The sequence below is a fragment of the Pholcus phalangioides genome, unplaced genomic scaffold (genome assembly GCF_987345545.1).
Source record: "Pholcus phalangioides strain wild (caught in Gottingen) unplaced genomic scaffold, Ppha-v1.0 ptg000003l_1, whole genome shotgun sequence".
Taxonomy (NCBI): domain Eukaryota; kingdom Metazoa; phylum Arthropoda; class Arachnida; order Araneae; family Pholcidae; genus Pholcus; species Pholcus phalangioides.
The window spans coordinates 46,031,039-46,050,446 of NW_028301596.1; the positions used below are offsets into that span (position 1 = coordinate 46,031,039).

The 19,408-nt window shown below is 39.5% G+C and overlaps 1 protein-coding gene across 1 annotated transcript in view; it reads left to right on the forward strand.

Moving 5' to 3' along the window:
* LOC149088694 (potassium/sodium hyperpolarization-activated cyclic nucleotide-gated channel 3-like) overlaps positions 1 to 19,408 on the forward strand; it is a 116,222-nt gene that overhangs the window by 86,932 nt on the left and 9,882 nt on the right. The window contains exons 5-6 of the mRNA XM_089248993.1: positions 7,552 to 7,635; positions 8,143 to 8,292. Coding sequence (XP_089105119.1) covers positions 7,552 to 7,635; positions 8,143 to 8,292 — 234 coding nt within the window. The remainder of the gene's footprint in view (positions 1 to 7,551; positions 7,636 to 8,142; positions 8,293 to 19,408) is intronic.

Sequence of the window (19,408 nt, forward strand, 5' to 3'; positions counted from 1 at the left end):
ATCTAGTTTTGTATAGTAAACAGTCACTCTCGCACGGGTGTTCGTTTTCCGAGTGAAGCACGCTGAACGGAGACTGTAAGAAAGAGTATTACCCACAATTCCACACTACATGAGTGGACGAAAGCGATAAAAGCTCGGTAGTGATAACGTGGAAATAAATTGACGAACCGCAAAATCTTTGCTCGTAATGCGAATCATCACTCGTTAACCGAGCATTACACAGAAACGAACTTCACTATAGGTTCACTACACGTACACGTACATTCCAACATGAAGCAATTCGTTAGAAATTACGGGAAGGAATATGGACGAGTTTCATGTGTGGTTTAGTAGTGTTCCCCAATGTGGGCAATATCGCATCACGATATCGATGGAACAGTTCGTGGGTGGGGGGGGGGGGGGGTAGTAGAGGCTTCGAATATAAGAGATAAGATGTATGAGTAAGCTTGCTGTGGTGTGTGGGGAGGGGGGGGGTGGATGGAAGAAAAAAATTTCTGCAGAAAGGGGCGATGGAACAAAAAAGTTGAGAAACGCTGATGTACATCATGGGTGCTCTAACCTGTCTGCTTTCGGGCTATATTTCGTCCCCGGATCACTTTGGCGTGCGCGGGCAGCATAATACTTAAACAATCTCTTCGAGAACCATATAAAAGGTTATTAAAACTTATTCCAGGGCAGTATAAAAGCCGAATTATTTTTTCGAATTTGATAATTGAAAACCCAGATAAAATCAGTTTAAATGTCTTCGTCGTTTCCTGTGGGCCGGATAAAAATCTCCAAGGAGCTAAATTAGCACGGGTGCCTGAACTGACACACACGTATTGCAATATTTTTTGTTTTCTTGTCAGTAAAATGCAAGTAGTATTAAATAATACGAAAATGTGGGAGCATATATATACTGTACTAACTGTTACCCGCGGCTTCGCTCACGTGGATTTGGTAATCTGAAAGTTTCTCGGCGATAATTCCCCTCGTATAGCATATGAACCCCTCATAACTCCATTAGGGGAGGGTTGAATTTCCAGAAATCCTGTCTCAGTTAGTCCCTGTATCATAAAATATAATACTGACCAAATTTCGTATTTATTGCTTCAGTGATGATTGCTCCACAACTTTTTGATCCCCTCCACACCTTTAGGGGTCGAATTTAGAAAAAACTCCTTCGTGGTGAACCTTTACGTCATGAAATCATGAAATAAATCTACTAACCAAACTTCATATTTATAGCTTCAGCGGTTTTGGCTCGGCATGATTTCTATATATAACCTTTGACCTCCTTCCCTCCACCACCACCCTTATGACCTCCCCTAGGGGTCGAATTTCGAAAAACCACTTCTTGCCGAGTTTTTCCATTTTAAAATAAAACTATTGATCAAATTTCATATTTATAGCTTCGGCGGTTTCTCATGGCTCCATGGCTCGGCCATGATGAATCAATCAGTCTCAGGATATGTTATTATTATTATTATTATTATTATATATATATATATATATATATTCATTTCTCACCCAACTTTACTGGTTAGAAATTGCCTTATGGCGATATGACCGGAGTTGGTGTGTGGTAAAATAGTAACTAGGTAAGTTTCTGAAGGGTTCACGATCTTCCGATTCGGGAACTATGTAGAACACAAAATAGGCTATGCAATGGTCTAAAGCAGACATTTTCACCCTATTGCTCGAGAGCACCGTGGTGCTTTCTGCGCCCAGGGTGTTTGATGCTCGCGTTCGCTTTCACGCTCGCGAGCACTTGATCAACGTCCCAATCAAACCACTTATATTATTTCTTGCATTCGAGGATTAAAATCATACATGATTTTTCAGGCATACACGTACGTCAAACTTGCCGTAAGGGTGCTCTTCTTCTGATGATGTGGTACAAGCACTTGTTCGCGACTAAGAAATGGACGAAGACCTCTGATCTAGAGGGCGGTGGAAGCTATGGTTGTAATATGGGATCCTATGGGTTGTTTTAAGTTAAGAAAAAAAAAATTCAGAACAGAAAGGGAACACGCATCTTTTTTCAAAGGGATGAGAATGCCTTGTTGAAGGGAGTGGTAGTGGCTTCAACAGTTCTGATTAGTGCTTACATATTTAATTTTTCAAAAACACAGAGTATTCTGAACTTATTTTTCTTACAGCCCATTTAAAAGTGTATATTTAAATTAGTAGCCTATTTTTAAAAGAGTGCCCATTTAATGTACAAACTTTTCTGTTGTTGCTTTGGCTCTTGTATTTGTCAATAATGGCTAAAGGCCGAAACACACTGATGTGACGTAGCTCATTTTCAAGAGATTTTCTCTCAGTACACGCTATCTTGAGCTAATCCTTAAGCCGGGTTTTCCTAGGAATAGGTTTGATGCGAAACGTGAACCGAATTAGACTATTTCGCGCCGACAGAAACGTGTTACATAATCACGCTACGCGTTTGTGTTTTCCTAGCGAGACGCATCAGATCAGGGTGACTATGTAAAATATATGGCTTTGGCATCAGCTACTCTGTCGTCTGCATGCCCCGGTTTGAAGGGAAGGAAAAGAAAACACACAAGAGTGAAGAGAATATCGGCAAAACCGCGGCGCACGACGCATTTGACTCCTCCAGAAGCAATCGGCCAATCACGCCCGACGTAAAGCGTTGTCGTCAGGCGTATTGCGCTCTGTAGGAAAACAGTCATGCCGCTTTTCTTACTGGTGAGTGGACGGCGTGTCGAGCTGGGTGATTCACGTTGCGCGCGGCACAGGAAACCTGCTCCTAGGAAAACCCGGCTTTAGGATGCTAGACTGTATCCATAGCGTCAACACACTTTCCCCTCATCCCCAGAAAGTGATATCGCTCACTTGATAAAAACACTGGTTCAGAAATAGCGTACCTAAAGGATTCCTAGCGTGGTGATTTCGAAAACGGCATCGAATAGTGCAGCGTTTCTCAACCTATGGTCCGTGACGATGGCATGGGTGGTCCGCAGGCAGGCTTGATAAAACTATTTTCTCGTTGTAATTGATATTAGTAAAATATCCATATACTATATACATCATCGAGGAGAATGCAGAAAATTTCTATCTCTTAAATGCTATCTAAATTTTGCCAAAAATTTCAATTTATTGCTTTGAATGTGGTTTGCTAATTACTGCTAAAATTGCCGAAGAATGTGGGAAATGAAGAGCTGCTACAAATCGCAATAAACAAAAATGTATTTCACGAAAAAAAATATTCAAATGATCTAATGACCATATTTCTCTGAGAAAACTAAAACTCGGTGAACTGGGATCTATTAAATAATAATCCGTAAAATTTATACGCGTGAAAAACGTTTAAAAAAATTGGAATGGAAATGTTACTGGAATGTCCCCTAATACGGGACACAAGTGGTCCGTTAAATTGTTTCAGAAATTTTACTGGTCCTTGTTATCAGAAAGGTTGAGAAACACTGGAATATAGTGGCTTTATTTTTCAAAATGATGTGATTTGTTTTCATGTGCACTTACAAGATGACATGATTGTTCTATTGCCTATTAAGTTATTACATTACAGTGGCGAGGAAACAAAAACTCGATGTTATTATAGGTGGGCTGATTATGCAGATATGTTTGTCATTTGATCATTTTTGTCGCACCACGGTCATTTTCTGCACACGAGGGCTAATTAGACCGGGACCTACAATTTATTGCCGATTCCGAACGGCAGGCTTGTTTCTTATACTCTCATCGAGAGGTTGGTACGCTAACCCCTCGATGGGGGCCCCCTGCGGTAGCAATTTTTTGCTGCGGTCAAGTCGCCGTTTTTGTTGTATCCCTGTGTCAGGAAAGTTTTCTGACAAGGACGAAACCGGGTATCGAACTCGCGACACCTCTAAACATCCTTTGGTACTTTAGGCGAGTATCTTATCGACCGGGCTACCGCGCCCCAGATCTGTTTGTAGATGTGACCATCTTCTGGGCTATTATTGTTTTGTAGATACACCGATTAAATTTTTACTTGGGAAGAAAATTCAAGGATGTGAATTTTTTTCTTTCCTTTTTTCGATCCGATCTTATCCAGTTTCATATTTTTATATTTTGTTTAAAAGTCTTTTTGCTAAGTTTGAAACCTACCCATAGCAGTTGCATGGAGGCATCCACTATTTTCGTAAAAAAATATTGGTTTATGAAAAAATCAGCCGCGCTTCCATTAGGTGGGGGAGTCATATCAAGACAAGCGTTTTTTATAGGATGTATGCCCGAAATTTAAGCCTACTGACGATAGAGGGTACCTTGTCTTTTTTTGGAAATAGATTTTTTAAACATTATTCACACTAGCTAGAGTCTTGGATACGAACATGGCCGCAACTAGGGAGAAGCAGGAGTGCCTGGTGACCCGGACGCCGGACCAGAGGAGGCGCAAATTTCACCCTTTATCCTGTCCTTCAACATTATAGAGGGTACCAAAATGAGTGCTTGCCCCAGCATCTAGTTGCGGCCCTGGATACGAGCATGTGCGAATATAGAAGACTACTTTACCGCACAACAACTCAATTTCCAACCAGAGGAATTTGGTGGGAAATGAAGATTCCATCCATCGGTGGTCGCCCCAGGTCGGTAGGTAAAGAACTTGCTTCTATATCCCGATTCGAACCCATGGACCTTGATGGTAACCTTTATAGTGGAAGACGAGCATCTTACCACGGTGCCACTCGGGCGATTGCGGTTAACACAGGTCTAAATTCACTCTTTACAAGCAAATATTCTTTATAGATGTATGAGTATCGTCAGTGACTTCACGATTTGGTTATATCTGCCATAGCATCAGCCTAACGGAGAACCACTACGTTAATGCTCTGCGCGATCTTTTAAGACCTGCCTTCCGTAGAGTCTATGTAGACTGATAAAAAATCAAATCGCGAAGTCCCGAAATTCCGAGATTATTAGCTGATAAGCATGCAGATGTAGAGATTGCGAAGTAGCATTTATCAAACATAAGCAGGGTGGATATCAAAGACTCTATCACGTGTAAATGTTTAAAAAAAGGGGGAAAAAAAAAGATGTTTTTAAGTAGAGAGCCATATTATCGTAAACGAGCTGCCCTCTAGCGTCTCCATGCTGAAATTGCTTGTTGTTTCGTGTGACTTTATTCAATGTATATGACACTTCAAGCTCAAAATCACTCTGTTCGTCAAACATTTGTCTCTGATGAAGTATCTTCTGAACTATACAAATCTCATTAGAGAGCACTTCCATTAATGGATCTCATCCCTTTTAAAAATGGTGAAAAACTATGCTCTAGTAGAAATATGATTCAAAATACTCTAAAATTCAACTTTTTATTTATTCCAAATTTTTTCACACATATTTTTGATTGTATATGCTGCTATCCTATGCCGGCATACAAAGTTTTACACATCTCTAATACTCAATCTCTTTGCAAACTTTCATTTTAAATACATTGAAAACAGCCTGCGCTCATCATAAAATAGCTTGAAATGAATATGAATAAAAATTGTAAATTTTAAATTTTAAAATTCATTTCTTAAATCTTGTATAATCTTATTTTAAAAATTAAGTATTTAATTTAAAATAAGATTGAGTCAATCGAATCTCATTCTTTTGCTTCATTTTATGAACTGAACATTTTTTTCTTAAATTTTGAATCAACTTTTATTCAATTACATTGATTCCACGTTATTTTACCATGCGTGCAAGCTCTTTTTAATGCATTTGAAATTAAAATTTGCAAAATATTAAGTATTATAGATATGTGAAACTTTAAATTGGGATCATCATCATCATAGGATAGGACACAGCATATACAATCAAGAATATGTGTAAAATACTTAGAATACATTAATGGTAAAATAGTATTTTTAATGATATTTTCTACTAGAGCAGCGTTTCTCAACCTACGGTCCGCAGCCCAGAGGTGGCCTGCGGCGATGGCATAGGTGGTCCGCCGGCACTCTTGATAAAATTATTTACCCATTGTAATTGATATTAGTTATATATATGCACGTGGGTTCAAAAATAAAATTATACCTTCATACTTAGTTTCACCATGCATGATCGAGGAGAATGCAGTAAATTGTAATCCTAAATATGGGAATATCACTCTATTTTGTCAAAAATTTCAATTTATTGTTTAAATGCAATTTGCTAATTACTGCTGAAATTGCTGAAGGGTGTGAAAATATAGGGCCGCTATAAATCGCAGTTAACAAAAATGTATTTCGCGCGAAAGAAATATTCAAATGATGTAATGACCATATTTCATTCAGAAAAATAAAATTATGTAAACTGGGATCTCGAATAAATAATCCGTAAAATATATACGGGACATCGCAAATCATTTAAAACCTCGTCAGAATTAGGCACAATCTCCAATCGTAATTAAAATTTCAAATAAAATTGAGGGCTGACCTGACAAATACGTGAGATGAATATTTATAATTTTTGCCATAATTATCATAATATAATTTATGCTATTCTGAAAACGAATTACGAATTTAGTAATTATTGCAAATTAAAATAAATATCGTTGGAAAAAACGGGACAAATGTATAAATAAATCGGAACACAATGCAAATTACAGTTATATCCCGTAATACGGGACACAGGTCAACACGCATCAACTGCTTCGACAAGAGCGGGAGGGAGGACACCGGTATCGATTGGTAAAAGACAATTCTGGGTGGTGGTGTTGCAGGGAGTTCTTCCTCTAATGGGATTGTGAATAAATAAAATAGCTTACCTCCGGGCAGTGTCGTAACTAGCCATTCCTGTGCTCTGTGCACGAATTTGCATTTAGGCCCCCTCTCACCAAAACTGGGCCTCCCTTCGGAAAGGACCCTGTGCAGGTGCAATATGTGCACCTGCCTAGTTACGGCACTGCCTCCGGGGGTCGTGAATTCTAACACAACTGACACTTTTAAAAAAGAAATACGATAAACATATTGGAATAAAGCGTGTATCTATGGATGAGACAATCATAATTTTATATGGGCAGTATATTTATAGTTCATCATTATTACTGATTTTTATTGCTCTTATTGGGCTGCTGTATTTTTGATATAATTTAGATATATATTCGATATCCATAGTTTTTTTATGGGCATCTTTTTTCCAGCCACCTCGTTGGGCATTTTGTCTGTTGTGGTCTTTGTAGTTGAATTTGCATGCGATCCGTTAAATTGTTTCAGACATTCTATTGGTCCTTGTTTTCAGAGAAAGGTTGAGAAACACTGTGCTAGAGCATATTAACATGGTGCGAGACCCTCTTAAGAGGATTTTCTGAGGGTTAGACACACTTGAAAATTGCCCTCGAGCCAAAATATTTGTATCTTATACGTTCTGAATTTCCTCTGAGGTCTTTTGCAATTCCGGATAACCTTTTCGCGTCCTCGTTTGCAATGAACTGCATAACCTTTGAGAAGGAGAAGTCCTTTGTGAATTGAGAAACTCATCTTCCGTTGGTGCTCATGCGAAATCAATGTTGAAAAAAAAAACAGAAATATTATACTTCATCGATTCAATTTCTTTTCAATGTATGTATTCTTAACCCGTTTTCATTCCCCCCACTTCTAGATGCACGGTATAGCATCTTTCTCCCATAGCGTGGGTTTGTACAGATACCTAATAAATAACTGCGGGGAACCATGTGCCTCTAAGGTGAGTATGAACACTCTATCTTTCAGTGTGAATTATCAGTGTGTATCAATATGTAAGGGGCCGTTCAAGTATTACGTAAGCACATTTTTAGCCATTTTTGACCCCCCCTCCCCCCTTGTCAGCAAAAGTCAACAAACCGCTGACCCCCCTACCCCGTCAGCAAAATTTCGTCATCAGCTCTTCCCCTCTGAATCCTAACTCATACTTTCATAAAGGGTGGTTGATGACGTAAGCATTATCCAAACCCCCCTCCCCCCCCCTTGTCATCAAAAGTCAGCAGATCGGAAACCCCCTCTCCTCCCCCCACCATCGATGATGACGTAATACTTGAACGGCCCCTAATCGTTGATTATGGCTCTGGAATCAAAAAACGAAATATGTTTGAAATCGAATCAAAATTAATTATCGCACATTATTTGGCCTTTCTTATAATGATAACACCCTCATCTCTCTCTCTCTCTCCCCTTTGGTTATTGTATTATCACGATACGTGTTGTTTTGTTTCAGTTCCTGAACATGGCCAGTGTGTTCATGAAGATTTTCAATCTGATCTGCATGATGCTGCTGATCGGACATTGGAGCGGATGCCTTCAGTTTCTGGTACCCATGCTTCAGGGATTTCCACCCAACTCTTGGGTCGCTATCAACGAGTTACAGGTGAGTGAGAAAAATCAATGCCCTCTATATGTTGTTACAATCAATTTCTGTTAATTTTAATGCTCTTTGAAGGCTAAGAATTCAAAATTTCTCTTTAAGAAATTCATTGCGACCCAGCCTCACCCTATAGCCCATGGGCCAACTGTGGTACTCGGGGTTGCCTGATGTGGTCCGCCACCTCAAACCTAATTTTGTAAAAATGAACTAAGTAGCGGCACATTTACAGATTGCTTAAGTGACCCGTGGCACAATTCCAGAGAATTTAAGCGGCCCGTGGAACATTTTTAAGATTACTCAAGTAGGCCAGTGGCACCTTCACGGATCACTTGAGTGACCCGCGGCACGGTTCCAAAACACTTAAGCGGTCCGTGGCACATTTAGAGATCCCTTAACATGTGGCATAGTTTTCGAGCACTTAAGTGGCCCGTAGTGCAGTTCTATATTTCTCAATTTACCCACGGTACATTCCCAGATTACTTAAGTGATCCGCGGCATAATTACGGATGACTTGAGTGACTCGCGGTATAGTTCCAGAGCACTTAAGCGGCCCGCAACATATTTCTAGAACACTTGAGGGTCCTAGACACATTTCTAGAACACTTGAGGGTCCTAGACACATTTCCAGATCACTTGAAGGATCCGCGTAACATTGAGAGGTCACTAACGTGGCTCTGTAACGTAAACATCATTCACACCCCTCCCTTGTCAACAGCAAATCGGAACACCCCCCCCCCCCCATCGATACTGACATCATCCTTGAATGACCCCCTTATACGACAGCCAAATAAAAATACACTCGACGACGCTTATAAGACTCATGGATAATGTTATATCTGGGAATTGTTATCACTTTTGCAAAAGAACGGAACCGACCAATATCATAACATCGGGGGGAAAGACTTCGCTTATAGTTATCGGGACTTCGGATGATGTTATCTTTTTTCCGTCGAGAATTTTTTTTTTTGGCTCATTCTTAAACTAAGGTTTGACCAAACTTTTTATTTGTCCTGTTAATTATCATTATCAGGCTGCTAGACCTATTTAAGAGGCTACTACTACCGAACCAGACATGCACCTCGTTCATATTTCTTTGCGGAACTTCTAACGAATTGGTACATGTAGGAATGTGTGTGTACGTGTAGTGAACCTGAGGTGAAGTTTGTTTCTTCTGTAATGCTTGTTGTGTGCAGTGCTTCCATCTGCCATCAAGTTTTCTAACTATGAGTGAAGTGGGATGATTGAATAATTGTAACGTTGCAGGCCTGTTGCTCTCTGCGGCGAAACTTTTTAACGGGGAGATCAACTCGCATTCGCGCCTCGAAGTTGGGAACCACACGTGTAAGAGGTGTTCTAGAAGGTGTTCTCCCCATCACCTCCCCCCCCCCTTGTTGACAAACATTTTCCATACTTGACATCGTAATCAGTCAATCAATCCGTAGTATACGATCCAGTATATGTGATCCATGTACGGGTAGAGCTGCTTTCGCAATGGACTTCCTATAGTGAAGGCAAATGTATGGGGGGGGGGGGGGGGGAAAGCGCTTCCCCTTGATCAGTGTCTTTCAGTTGACCACATTCAAATATCTTTTTTTCGAGAGACTCTCTCTCAAGGGATCCATGAAACGTATTGTACATTAAAAAGAAACATCGTAATTAGTGATAAAAATCACAAAGTTTCATTTCAAACGTCTCAAATGGCCGAATAACAAAAATGCAGGAACATTTTGCAACCAATTACGTAGGAAAGAAAAAACAGAGTTGTGTCCCGTTTCAACAATGTTTGTTTACCATACATCCCGTTCGACCAAATGGGATGTATGGTTACAGTGCTTTCAAACGGGACTTTTTGGAATATAGTTATCATTTGGTTATTGTTATCAGAAACACCCCGAGTCTCAGTGTGATCACATTAAGCGGTGTGTACTGTATAAAATACTGAAATAAAGAATGCCGACTTGTTTTTGAGGCCGGCGTTACCCAGGGTACGAAGTTTCAGCACCAATCACCTTTTAAATAATGTCAATTAACACATTTCCTGTCATAAATAATATGGTAGTAAGACAGAGTAGAAGTAATTGTAACAACGAGTTATCTCAGACCAGTGTTTCTTAACCTTTTTTTCGCCTGTGCCCCCCCTTTATACCTTTGTTGAGAGAGTTGTCCCTTTGTCTCATTCGGAACCCCCCCCCCCCATCCAGGAGTGAGACCCTGCCTACTTATTGGGTGTTCTTGTTGGGGGGGGGTAGTTATACAGGACCGTTTCAACACCATGGATCCTCGGCCAAAATAATATTTTGGGTTCCGCACTTTGCTAGAATATATATTCACTTACACCTGTGAAAACCATAGTACCATATCTCGTCCCAAGCATCTGGCCATGGGCAATGCGTAGATGCTGGATGGGGCTCATGCGTTAGGATGGCCCTGCATTTATTTACTCATTCTTGAAAAACGTGATAGATTTCATTATCATGAGGCACCTCGCGCACTCGAGGCCCCCGGTAGACCCCATACGTTAAGATGGCTCTTTTTTTTTATGGATTTTAGAATTAGTTTCGCTTCCCCCTCCCCCATAGAAAGCTTTCTTCTTAAAAAATAGATGTAAGAAAGATGTCAGATGTAAAGAAAGAACGAAAGATGTCCTTCACATTTGATTTTTTTACAGCTCTGTGTGGCCCCCCTTACAGGTCTGTCTTGGTTCCATTGAATTTGATTTTCCATCCACGCCGCCCCCTCCCCCCCCCCCCCGGAATATCTCAGGGCCACAAGGGGTTCATAATATGATCCCAGGCTGAGAAATACTGCCTTAGGGTGAGAACACAGTGCGTCCGTATTTCCAATTCTGGAATCCCGCGTCGTCTCCGATTGGTTAAAAACCCGAATTCCAACTTTTTTTTCTTGAAATTCGGGTTTTAACCAATCGGAGACGACGCGGGTTTACAGAATCGGAAATACGGACGCACTATGTTCACACCCTTAGACAGATACGTAAAAGCAAAAAATTCCCCCGACCAAAAATACACAGATGTCCGGGAAATTATTAGCGGCTAGTGCATGTTATATTCGGGATCCGGAAATTTCGCCTCCGACATTTCGTCCCTGCTAAGTTTCGCCCGCAGTACATTTCGCCTGCCCTGACCGAGTAAGTGACTGTGTGTGTGTGTGTGAGGGATCAAGTGATTGGGTGAGTGACCGTATAAGTGACTATATAAGTGGGTGAGTGACAGTATGAGTGATTGATTGTAGAAATGACCAAGTGAGTGTGTGATTGACTGTACTGTATGGATGAGTAAGTGGCCGTATTATTCTTAGTGAGTGAAGGACTGTGTGAGTGGTCAAGTGAAGGACTGTGTGAGTGGTCAAGTGAAGGACTGTGTGAGTGGTCAAGTGAAGGACTGTGTGAGTGGTCAAGTGAAGGACTGTGTGAGTGGTCAAGTGAGTGTGCAGTTGACTGTGTGAGTGGTCAAGTGAGTGTACAGTTGACTGTGTGAGTGGTCAAGTGAGTGTGCAATTGACTATGTGAGTGGTCAAGTGAGTGTGCAATTGACTATGTGAGTGATCAAGTGAGTGTGCAATTCACTGTGTGAGTGGTCAAGTTGAGTTGACCGTATGAGTAAGTGATTGCGAGTTACTGTATGGTTGAATAAATGACCATATGATTGATCAAGTGAGTGACTGTATCAGTGACTGACAGTATGAGTGACCGTCACTCACTTGATCATTCATAAGGCTAGGGCAGGGATGAAACGTCGGGGGCAAAACTTCCGTAACCATTATATTAACGTATTGCATAACGTAGATGATTTCACGCAAGGCGGAAGATTCTTACAAACTACATTCAAGAAAAGGAACAAAAAAACACAATTTTTTCTTTCCCAAAACATGGCGTCATAAACTTTGCGTGCATTTCTTTATATTTTCTCCCCCCCCCCCCCCCACCAGCCAGCCAGTGCGAATAGATCTCCACTGCGGTCTTGCTTTTCAAAAAGACAGCTAGCTACGAATCTTTGGAGAGAGAGAGAGAGAAAGAGAAGAGCAGAACTTCTACCTTCTCTGGAATTCAAATTCGGTGTTTATCCTGTTTATCCTCCGGCTGTTGAAGGATTTCCATCCCACCGACCATCTCAAAAAACGCCTAGAAACTCCTCTTTTTTTCTTCCCCCCCCCCCTCCCTTCTTTTTGGCTTCGGAATATATATATATTTTCTTTTTTTCTATCTCCGTTTTATTCCCAGAGTCGCCAAATCAAACGTTGATGACCCCCGTGTTCGTTGTATCGACCACCAAGTGGCTGATCCGATCGATCCGTTTGAATCGATGGCCGTCGACGAAAATGTTAGCGGTTATGAGAGTCTCTCCTTTTTGCCTTTTCTCTTCTCCGCTCGTTCTCTCTTTTATATGCACACGCACACCCACATTGCAATGAATGCGAGTAGAGTGTGTATTTCATAACCTGAAAATATATACACATGCATCACCAAATATTACGCACAATATTTTGATACGAGATACCTTTTTTTTCCCCGATTAGCTGTAAAGATATGATTTTTTTTTGTCAAAAATTGTGCCCATAAATACAGTGGAAGTTCGATATAACGAGGATCTCCCCTTAACGCGTGAGTTGCGGGTGATTGTCGGAAAGGTTGATTTTTTGACAGTCAACGCCATTTTCTGCACACGAGGTGCTAATTAGACCGCGACCTACAATTTATTGCCGATCCCGGACGGAAATTTTTTTCACACTAACCGAGAGTTCGGGTTCTCTAACCCCTCCGTGTGGTAGAACTCTTTTTCTGCGGACATGCTGCCGTTTCTGTTGCATCCCCCCTGTGTCAGGGAAGTTTCTGACAAATCGGGTATCGAGCTCACGACACCTCTAAACATCCTTTCGGTACTTAAAGCTGGGCTTTCCGGCGGTGTTTTGCGCCGCGTGAACCGAACAGTATAATTTCGCGTCGGCAGCAACGTGTTACATAATCACGCTACGCGTTTGTGTTTTCCTAGCGGAGCGCATCAGATCAGGGCGGCTATATTATAGGATATGGCTTTGGCATCAGCTACTCTGTCGTCTGCATTGCTCCGGTTTGAAGGGAAAGAAAACACACAGGAAGTGAAGAGAATATCGGCAAAACCGCGGCGCACGACGCATTTGACTCCTCCAGAAGCAGTCGGCCAATCACGCCCGACGTAAAATGCTGTCGTAAGGCGTATTGTGCTCTGTAGGAAAACAGTCATGCTGCTTTTCTTGTTGGTGAGTGGACGGCGTGTCGCGCGGGGCGAATCACGTTGCGCGCGGCACCGGAAACCTGCTCCTAGGAAAACCCGTCTTTAGGCGAGTATCTTATCGACTTGGATCTATAAGATACTCGCTGTCAATAATAAGACAAACCCGTTAATAACGACAACTTTCCCCGTGATTGTGAGCTGTAATTATAACGGACTTTTACTGTTTTTACACATCGCTTAAACAAACCCCGGGGTTTTTAACCCTTTAACCCCATTAACCTTTTGAGCAGTTTTTAAAATTTTCCCTGATCGGCATTATAATTGCCACAGTGAAAATCACTAAACATTCTAGAAATTACTACCTATTTTCAACAAGAATATTTTTTTATACAACAAGAATAGGGGCGGGGAAGATTGTGAAAGCAACTTCAACGCATAAGCTGGGATCGGCATTTTCTAAATCACGGGGTTTTAAGCAGGCCAGATGCTTCAGGATTGCCGAAATGAAAGGCATCAAGATAGACGAGATATCTCGTCATTACCACTGTAAGGGTTGATACTCTATTGGAAAATGTACGGTTAGTTTACGAATCCCTTTTTCTTTGAAAATTCTAATCTGTTTCCTCTTTCGATTCAATGAAGTTGAATTTCTAAAAAACAAAGGATTCAATTCTAGATCAAATTCTTGAAGAATCCGCAACAGCATCTTCCATGGCCTATTCAGACTAGAATCGTCGAGCTTCCACGGCCTACCGTCAGGATTTGAATCCTGGCTATAATTGGTGGCATCACGTGAAGTCTCTTGCCAATACACGTTTCAGAGCTTTTTTTTGCTACCATTGTTGTCGCGTATAGTTTCCTCAAAGCTTCCCTAGTGCGGAATCGCCATACGTAGTATGTAACCATTCGCTTTGCAGCTTTTAAAGATTTTTTTTTTTTTCTGATGGGAGATTGTTCATTTCCACGGACCCCTCTCTAAGCTGAGAACAGGCAGATCTACAGCATAGTATTGCACTTATAAAACAACAATTTACAAAGGATAAATGACTCCCGAATAAGCAGCAAAATACCAAGATGTGATCGCGCCTGACTTTAGGTACGCCAATTGTCATTAACTGAATGGGCCTTTTTGTGACTAGGGCCTAATGAACTAGGGCCTTTCTATGACTTGGTTGTTGAGAGAAATTTTTTGTCTACCTTACTAATAGATTTTAAGATAACACAAAAAAAATTCCCAAATTTTCCACCAGATGGCACTCTAACATTTCTTATCATTTGGCGCGTGCTATAACACTACACTACTTTCATGATTCTATCTGCAAAATTTCCGGAATTATTCAAGGTTATGTTAAATTTCCAAAATGTTCTTCATTTCTCTCAAATATTTATCCTCTTTGCTTTTTGGGCATCCCAAAATGAATCTCCGACAATGAAAATGATTGTAAGAAGCTGCGCATATGTCATTGTATACGACATCTTCAAGTGCTCATAATTTTTGATTGGATGAAAATGGAGTGATGGAAAAGAAGGGTCTAGGTATACGAAATCTGTCATGCGCAATGCTGTAATAACAACCAACTGGTGGAAAATCCTTGAACTTTTTTTACCTTGCCTTGGTAATTAAATGTCTTTTAAACAAAATTACAGCTTTAATTTGTGAAATTCTATTTGATGGCATGGTAATATATAAAGTTTACTCAGAATGTGTACACTGACAGTCAAAATTTTTAACATTTAGCATTATGCTGCTACCACTACTACTTTCAACCATCGAGATGTCTCGGAAAAATTTCTTCAAATGTTACGGGGTGAATTTCTTTCGCTATGAACTTCAGAGTTGCAAATTTAACCAATTTGCATTTTTTGACTATAAATCGCATAAAATCTTTGATTCTCACGTTTCTTCAAACTACGTATTATTTTAAAGAGGTAGAACTATCACAACTAACTTAAAAATGATAATTTCCCACATGCAACTTCAACTCTGAAATCCTCCGTAGAATATATAACTTTTCGACACCGTCGAAACTACTTCCCGTCACACAATAGCAAAATATCTCAGCCACACAATAAAACATTCTCAGCCAGGTAGATATACATTCGATCTTCTTCTGTCTTTTCCCTTTTTAAGTCGTTTAAATGGTAACTCTATAAACGGGAATTGATTTTTTTCCCCTTTACCTCGCATTCCTTATTCCCTCACTAAGGTTTGGAAAGTTAAAAAAAATTCAGTGTTACACATATAGGGTGTCCCGTCAGTGCTAACGCGGCCTCTATCTCATCAACCATCCGTTGTGAAAATATGATTCAATTTAAAAAATGCTCAAAAGACGTTCAAAAATTACCCTGTACCAGTTTTCAGAGTGGAAATATAGTGTATCACAAAATAAAAAATCGAAATTTTTATACGGTCCCCTTGTCGTCTAATTTCTAATTGCAGAGTGTGTTTCTTAGCTGTCTTTACTTATCTTTTCTTAGCCCAAAAAACCCCATGTTTTTAACTGCAATATTCACTTAGATATTTTAATACAAAAATTGCAGAAAAGTTTGGTAATAACAGTGAAAACTAACGGACATCGTTCCTTTCCCCCTTATTTATGCTGTCCTCATTTATGATGTCCAACTTTTCTCCAATTCTTGAATTTGAATATCTCTGCGAATATTACAGAGCAGCTACTTTCTAATTGGAAGTTAAAGGACGGGGGACCGTATACATATTTAGATTTTTTTTATTTTGTTACACACTGTATTTCAAAATAATCTCTCTCATATCACTTCAAAACTGGTACAGAGTAATTTTTGAATGGCATTTAATCACTTTTTAAGTTGAAACTATACCTCTACGACACACGGTTGATAAGATAAAGACCGTATTAGTACTTACAGGACACCCTATATACTATATACTAATAAAAAATCAATATATATGTCATATATTTCAAAAAACACAGCAACCCAATTAAAAAATAAAATTATAAACAATATATACACAAGGAAACAGTCATTTTCCGGATATTATGCCGAGGTGAGCTCGGAAAGAAAAGTCATCACGTCTCCGCCGGGACCCGAACCCAGGCCCCCTGCACACCGGGCAAGCATGCCACCATCCACACCACCGGAGACACATGACTCTGCCTCCCCAATCTCACGCACTGCGGCGTGAGGCGCTGAAGTAGCCTCTCTTAACCTCAGGAAACGGTCCCCGGGCGGGACGGTTCAGAGAGACACAGATGGCCCCCCTCCCAGCCCGAGACATCGAGGAAACAGTCACTTTCCGGACACTATGCTGAGGCGAGCTCGGAAAGAAAAGTCACCACGTCTCCTCCGGGACTCGAACCCAGGCCCCCCTGCACACCGGGCAAGCATGCCACCATCCACACCACCGGAGACACATGACTCCGCTCCCCCCCCCCAACCTCACGCACTGCGGCGTGAAGTAGGCGCTGAAGTAGAGGCATTAGTAGCCTCTCTTAACTTCAGGAAATGGCCCCCGGGTGGGACGGCCCAAAGAGACACAGATGGCCTGCCTCAATCAATTTCAAAATTGATGAGACAAATTTCGGGACCAATGGAGGAAATAATTTTAGAATTAATCGAATAAGTGATTTCGAAATTTCTGAAAAAAAAAAAAAAAAAAAATTAATGCAAAAAAACTGTTTTCAGAATAAATTAAAATAATTTAATGAAAGAAATAACATGAGAATAAATAAGAGAAAAAATTTCAGATCTAATGAAAGAAATAATTTCAGAACTTAGAGAAATAAATAATCCGTAAAAGAAATAATAATAAATAAATAAACAGGCCATTTTATATCCGTATACAGAAGTGCATAAGTATTCATGCACATTCATACTCATGAACTGCATAACTACCAGGATTTTAATGTACAAATCTACTGGGTTTTTCAAAAAGAATCACCCGATTTGAAATGCGTATATTACGAAAAATATTGGACGTAGACACTTTTCCAGAAAAACAGAAAGAAAAAAAAAAACGGGACTGTCCCGGAAATAAGGGGACGCATGGTCACCGTATGATCTCCATTTTCTCGTTCGGTGGAAGAAATGCTCTCTTGGCTCATTTCTTCTCTCTCTCTCTCTCTCTGGTAAAAGAAATAGATGATGATGCAAGAGAAGATCATTACTCAAAACAAAAAAAAACTCCGTGGCTGTGTGTGTGCTTTAGTGTCGTTTCTTTACTATTATTCTTCTTTGGATGCTTAATCTCAGTTTCTCACGGCTCAGCCGGATTCGTAAACAAATTAACGCAACACCAAACGAGAAAAATGAAAACGAAAAGTGAAGAAGATAAAAGAAAAAAAGGTCGAATTTCCTTTTTTCTATAGAAACGCCTACGAAGAAAAAAATGAAATATATTTTTCCCGTTGGTTTATGTTTCCTTGTTAACGTGTGGAAAGAATCTGACATTGGTGGAATGGAAAAATATTCTGGGGGGAAAAAAACCTTAAAACCGTCAAAACATTTTCTTTCAAATGTTGAAGTGTAGCTTTCGGTAGATAGCATTTTTTTTTTTTTTTGGCCGGGACTCGTCTCTGATGGCTTTAAAAAAATGTTTATGAAAATAAAATTGGCTGTTTTTTTCACATTTTTTACGTTAATTTTTTTTTTCTTTTCTGATATTTGTATGAAAAAGCCATCTTTTATGTTAGTGTAATTAGATGGGAAGGAAAAACCGCACGCGCTGGAAAGTTTATGGCATTAGATGTCAAATATTTAATCTATTTCTCTCTTGATTCAGCGGTGGGTTTTTGTTTTTTTTCTGTTTTCGATGTCCTCATCAGCATTTTTCAAGTTGATAAAAACGTTGGAAAAATTAATTACATGAATTCTTCAAATTATTTCTCAAATTTCCCAGCTTAAACGTCACCAGCAAATAGGACCGTGCTTAAAGGACTTCCAGTCCCTTGAGGCTACGAAGTGTTTGTTTGTATTACGAGTATTATGTGTGTGTGTTACAGTGGATCGCGTTTATAACGTTTTTCAAAGAAGCCGTCACAAAAAAGACGTTGTAAGCTGGAAAATGCTTTAAACGGGAAATCTTAATGAGAATTACTTGGAGTTGAGACCGTGAAAGTAAGTCGTACCAAGCGTTAACTTAAACCCACTTAAAACGTTATATGTAGGAACGTTATAAGCGGGATCGACTGTATTTTGTTTATTATATATTTTGCGTGTTGCATGTTAGTATTTGTGAAATAAAAAAAATGCCACATCAAAAATCAGTAGTAGTGAAATGTTCTTTTCTGGGCCGTAGAAGTTCCGGCTCAGAAACGTAAAAATTCCACCACTACTAAAATCAGATATATTTCCTCAAATTGATACCTAATACAAATACAAATACAACGTCACAACAGGCAAAATGCCCAACGAGGTGGCTGATAAAAAGATGCCCATAAAAATATGGATGTCATATGTTTCAAAAATACAGCAACCCAATTAAAAATGCAATTAACACAAGTTATAAACAATATATACACATGATAAAATATGATACAATGCCCATAAAGAATACTTATGGTTGTCTTAAATAAATTTTTATAATTTATTTCACATAAATTAGTTTTTGAATGGTTTTCCTGAACTAAATTTTGAAATGATTTCAATTAATTTTTTTTAAAGAAACTTTCAATTAGTTTTTTAACTAAATTTGAAATTTTGAAATACTTTCAGAAACATTTTTAACGAAATTTACAAAATTGAATTTAAATTATATATATATTTTTAGTTGAACTCTAATTAAATATTTCAACTGAATTATTTTTTTTTTGAATAAGAAGAAAATTATAATAAATTAAAATAAAAGTATAAATGTAATGATAATAATAAATAGTTATCATGTAAATTACTTGGTATGTCATTTTAGTTCTAAT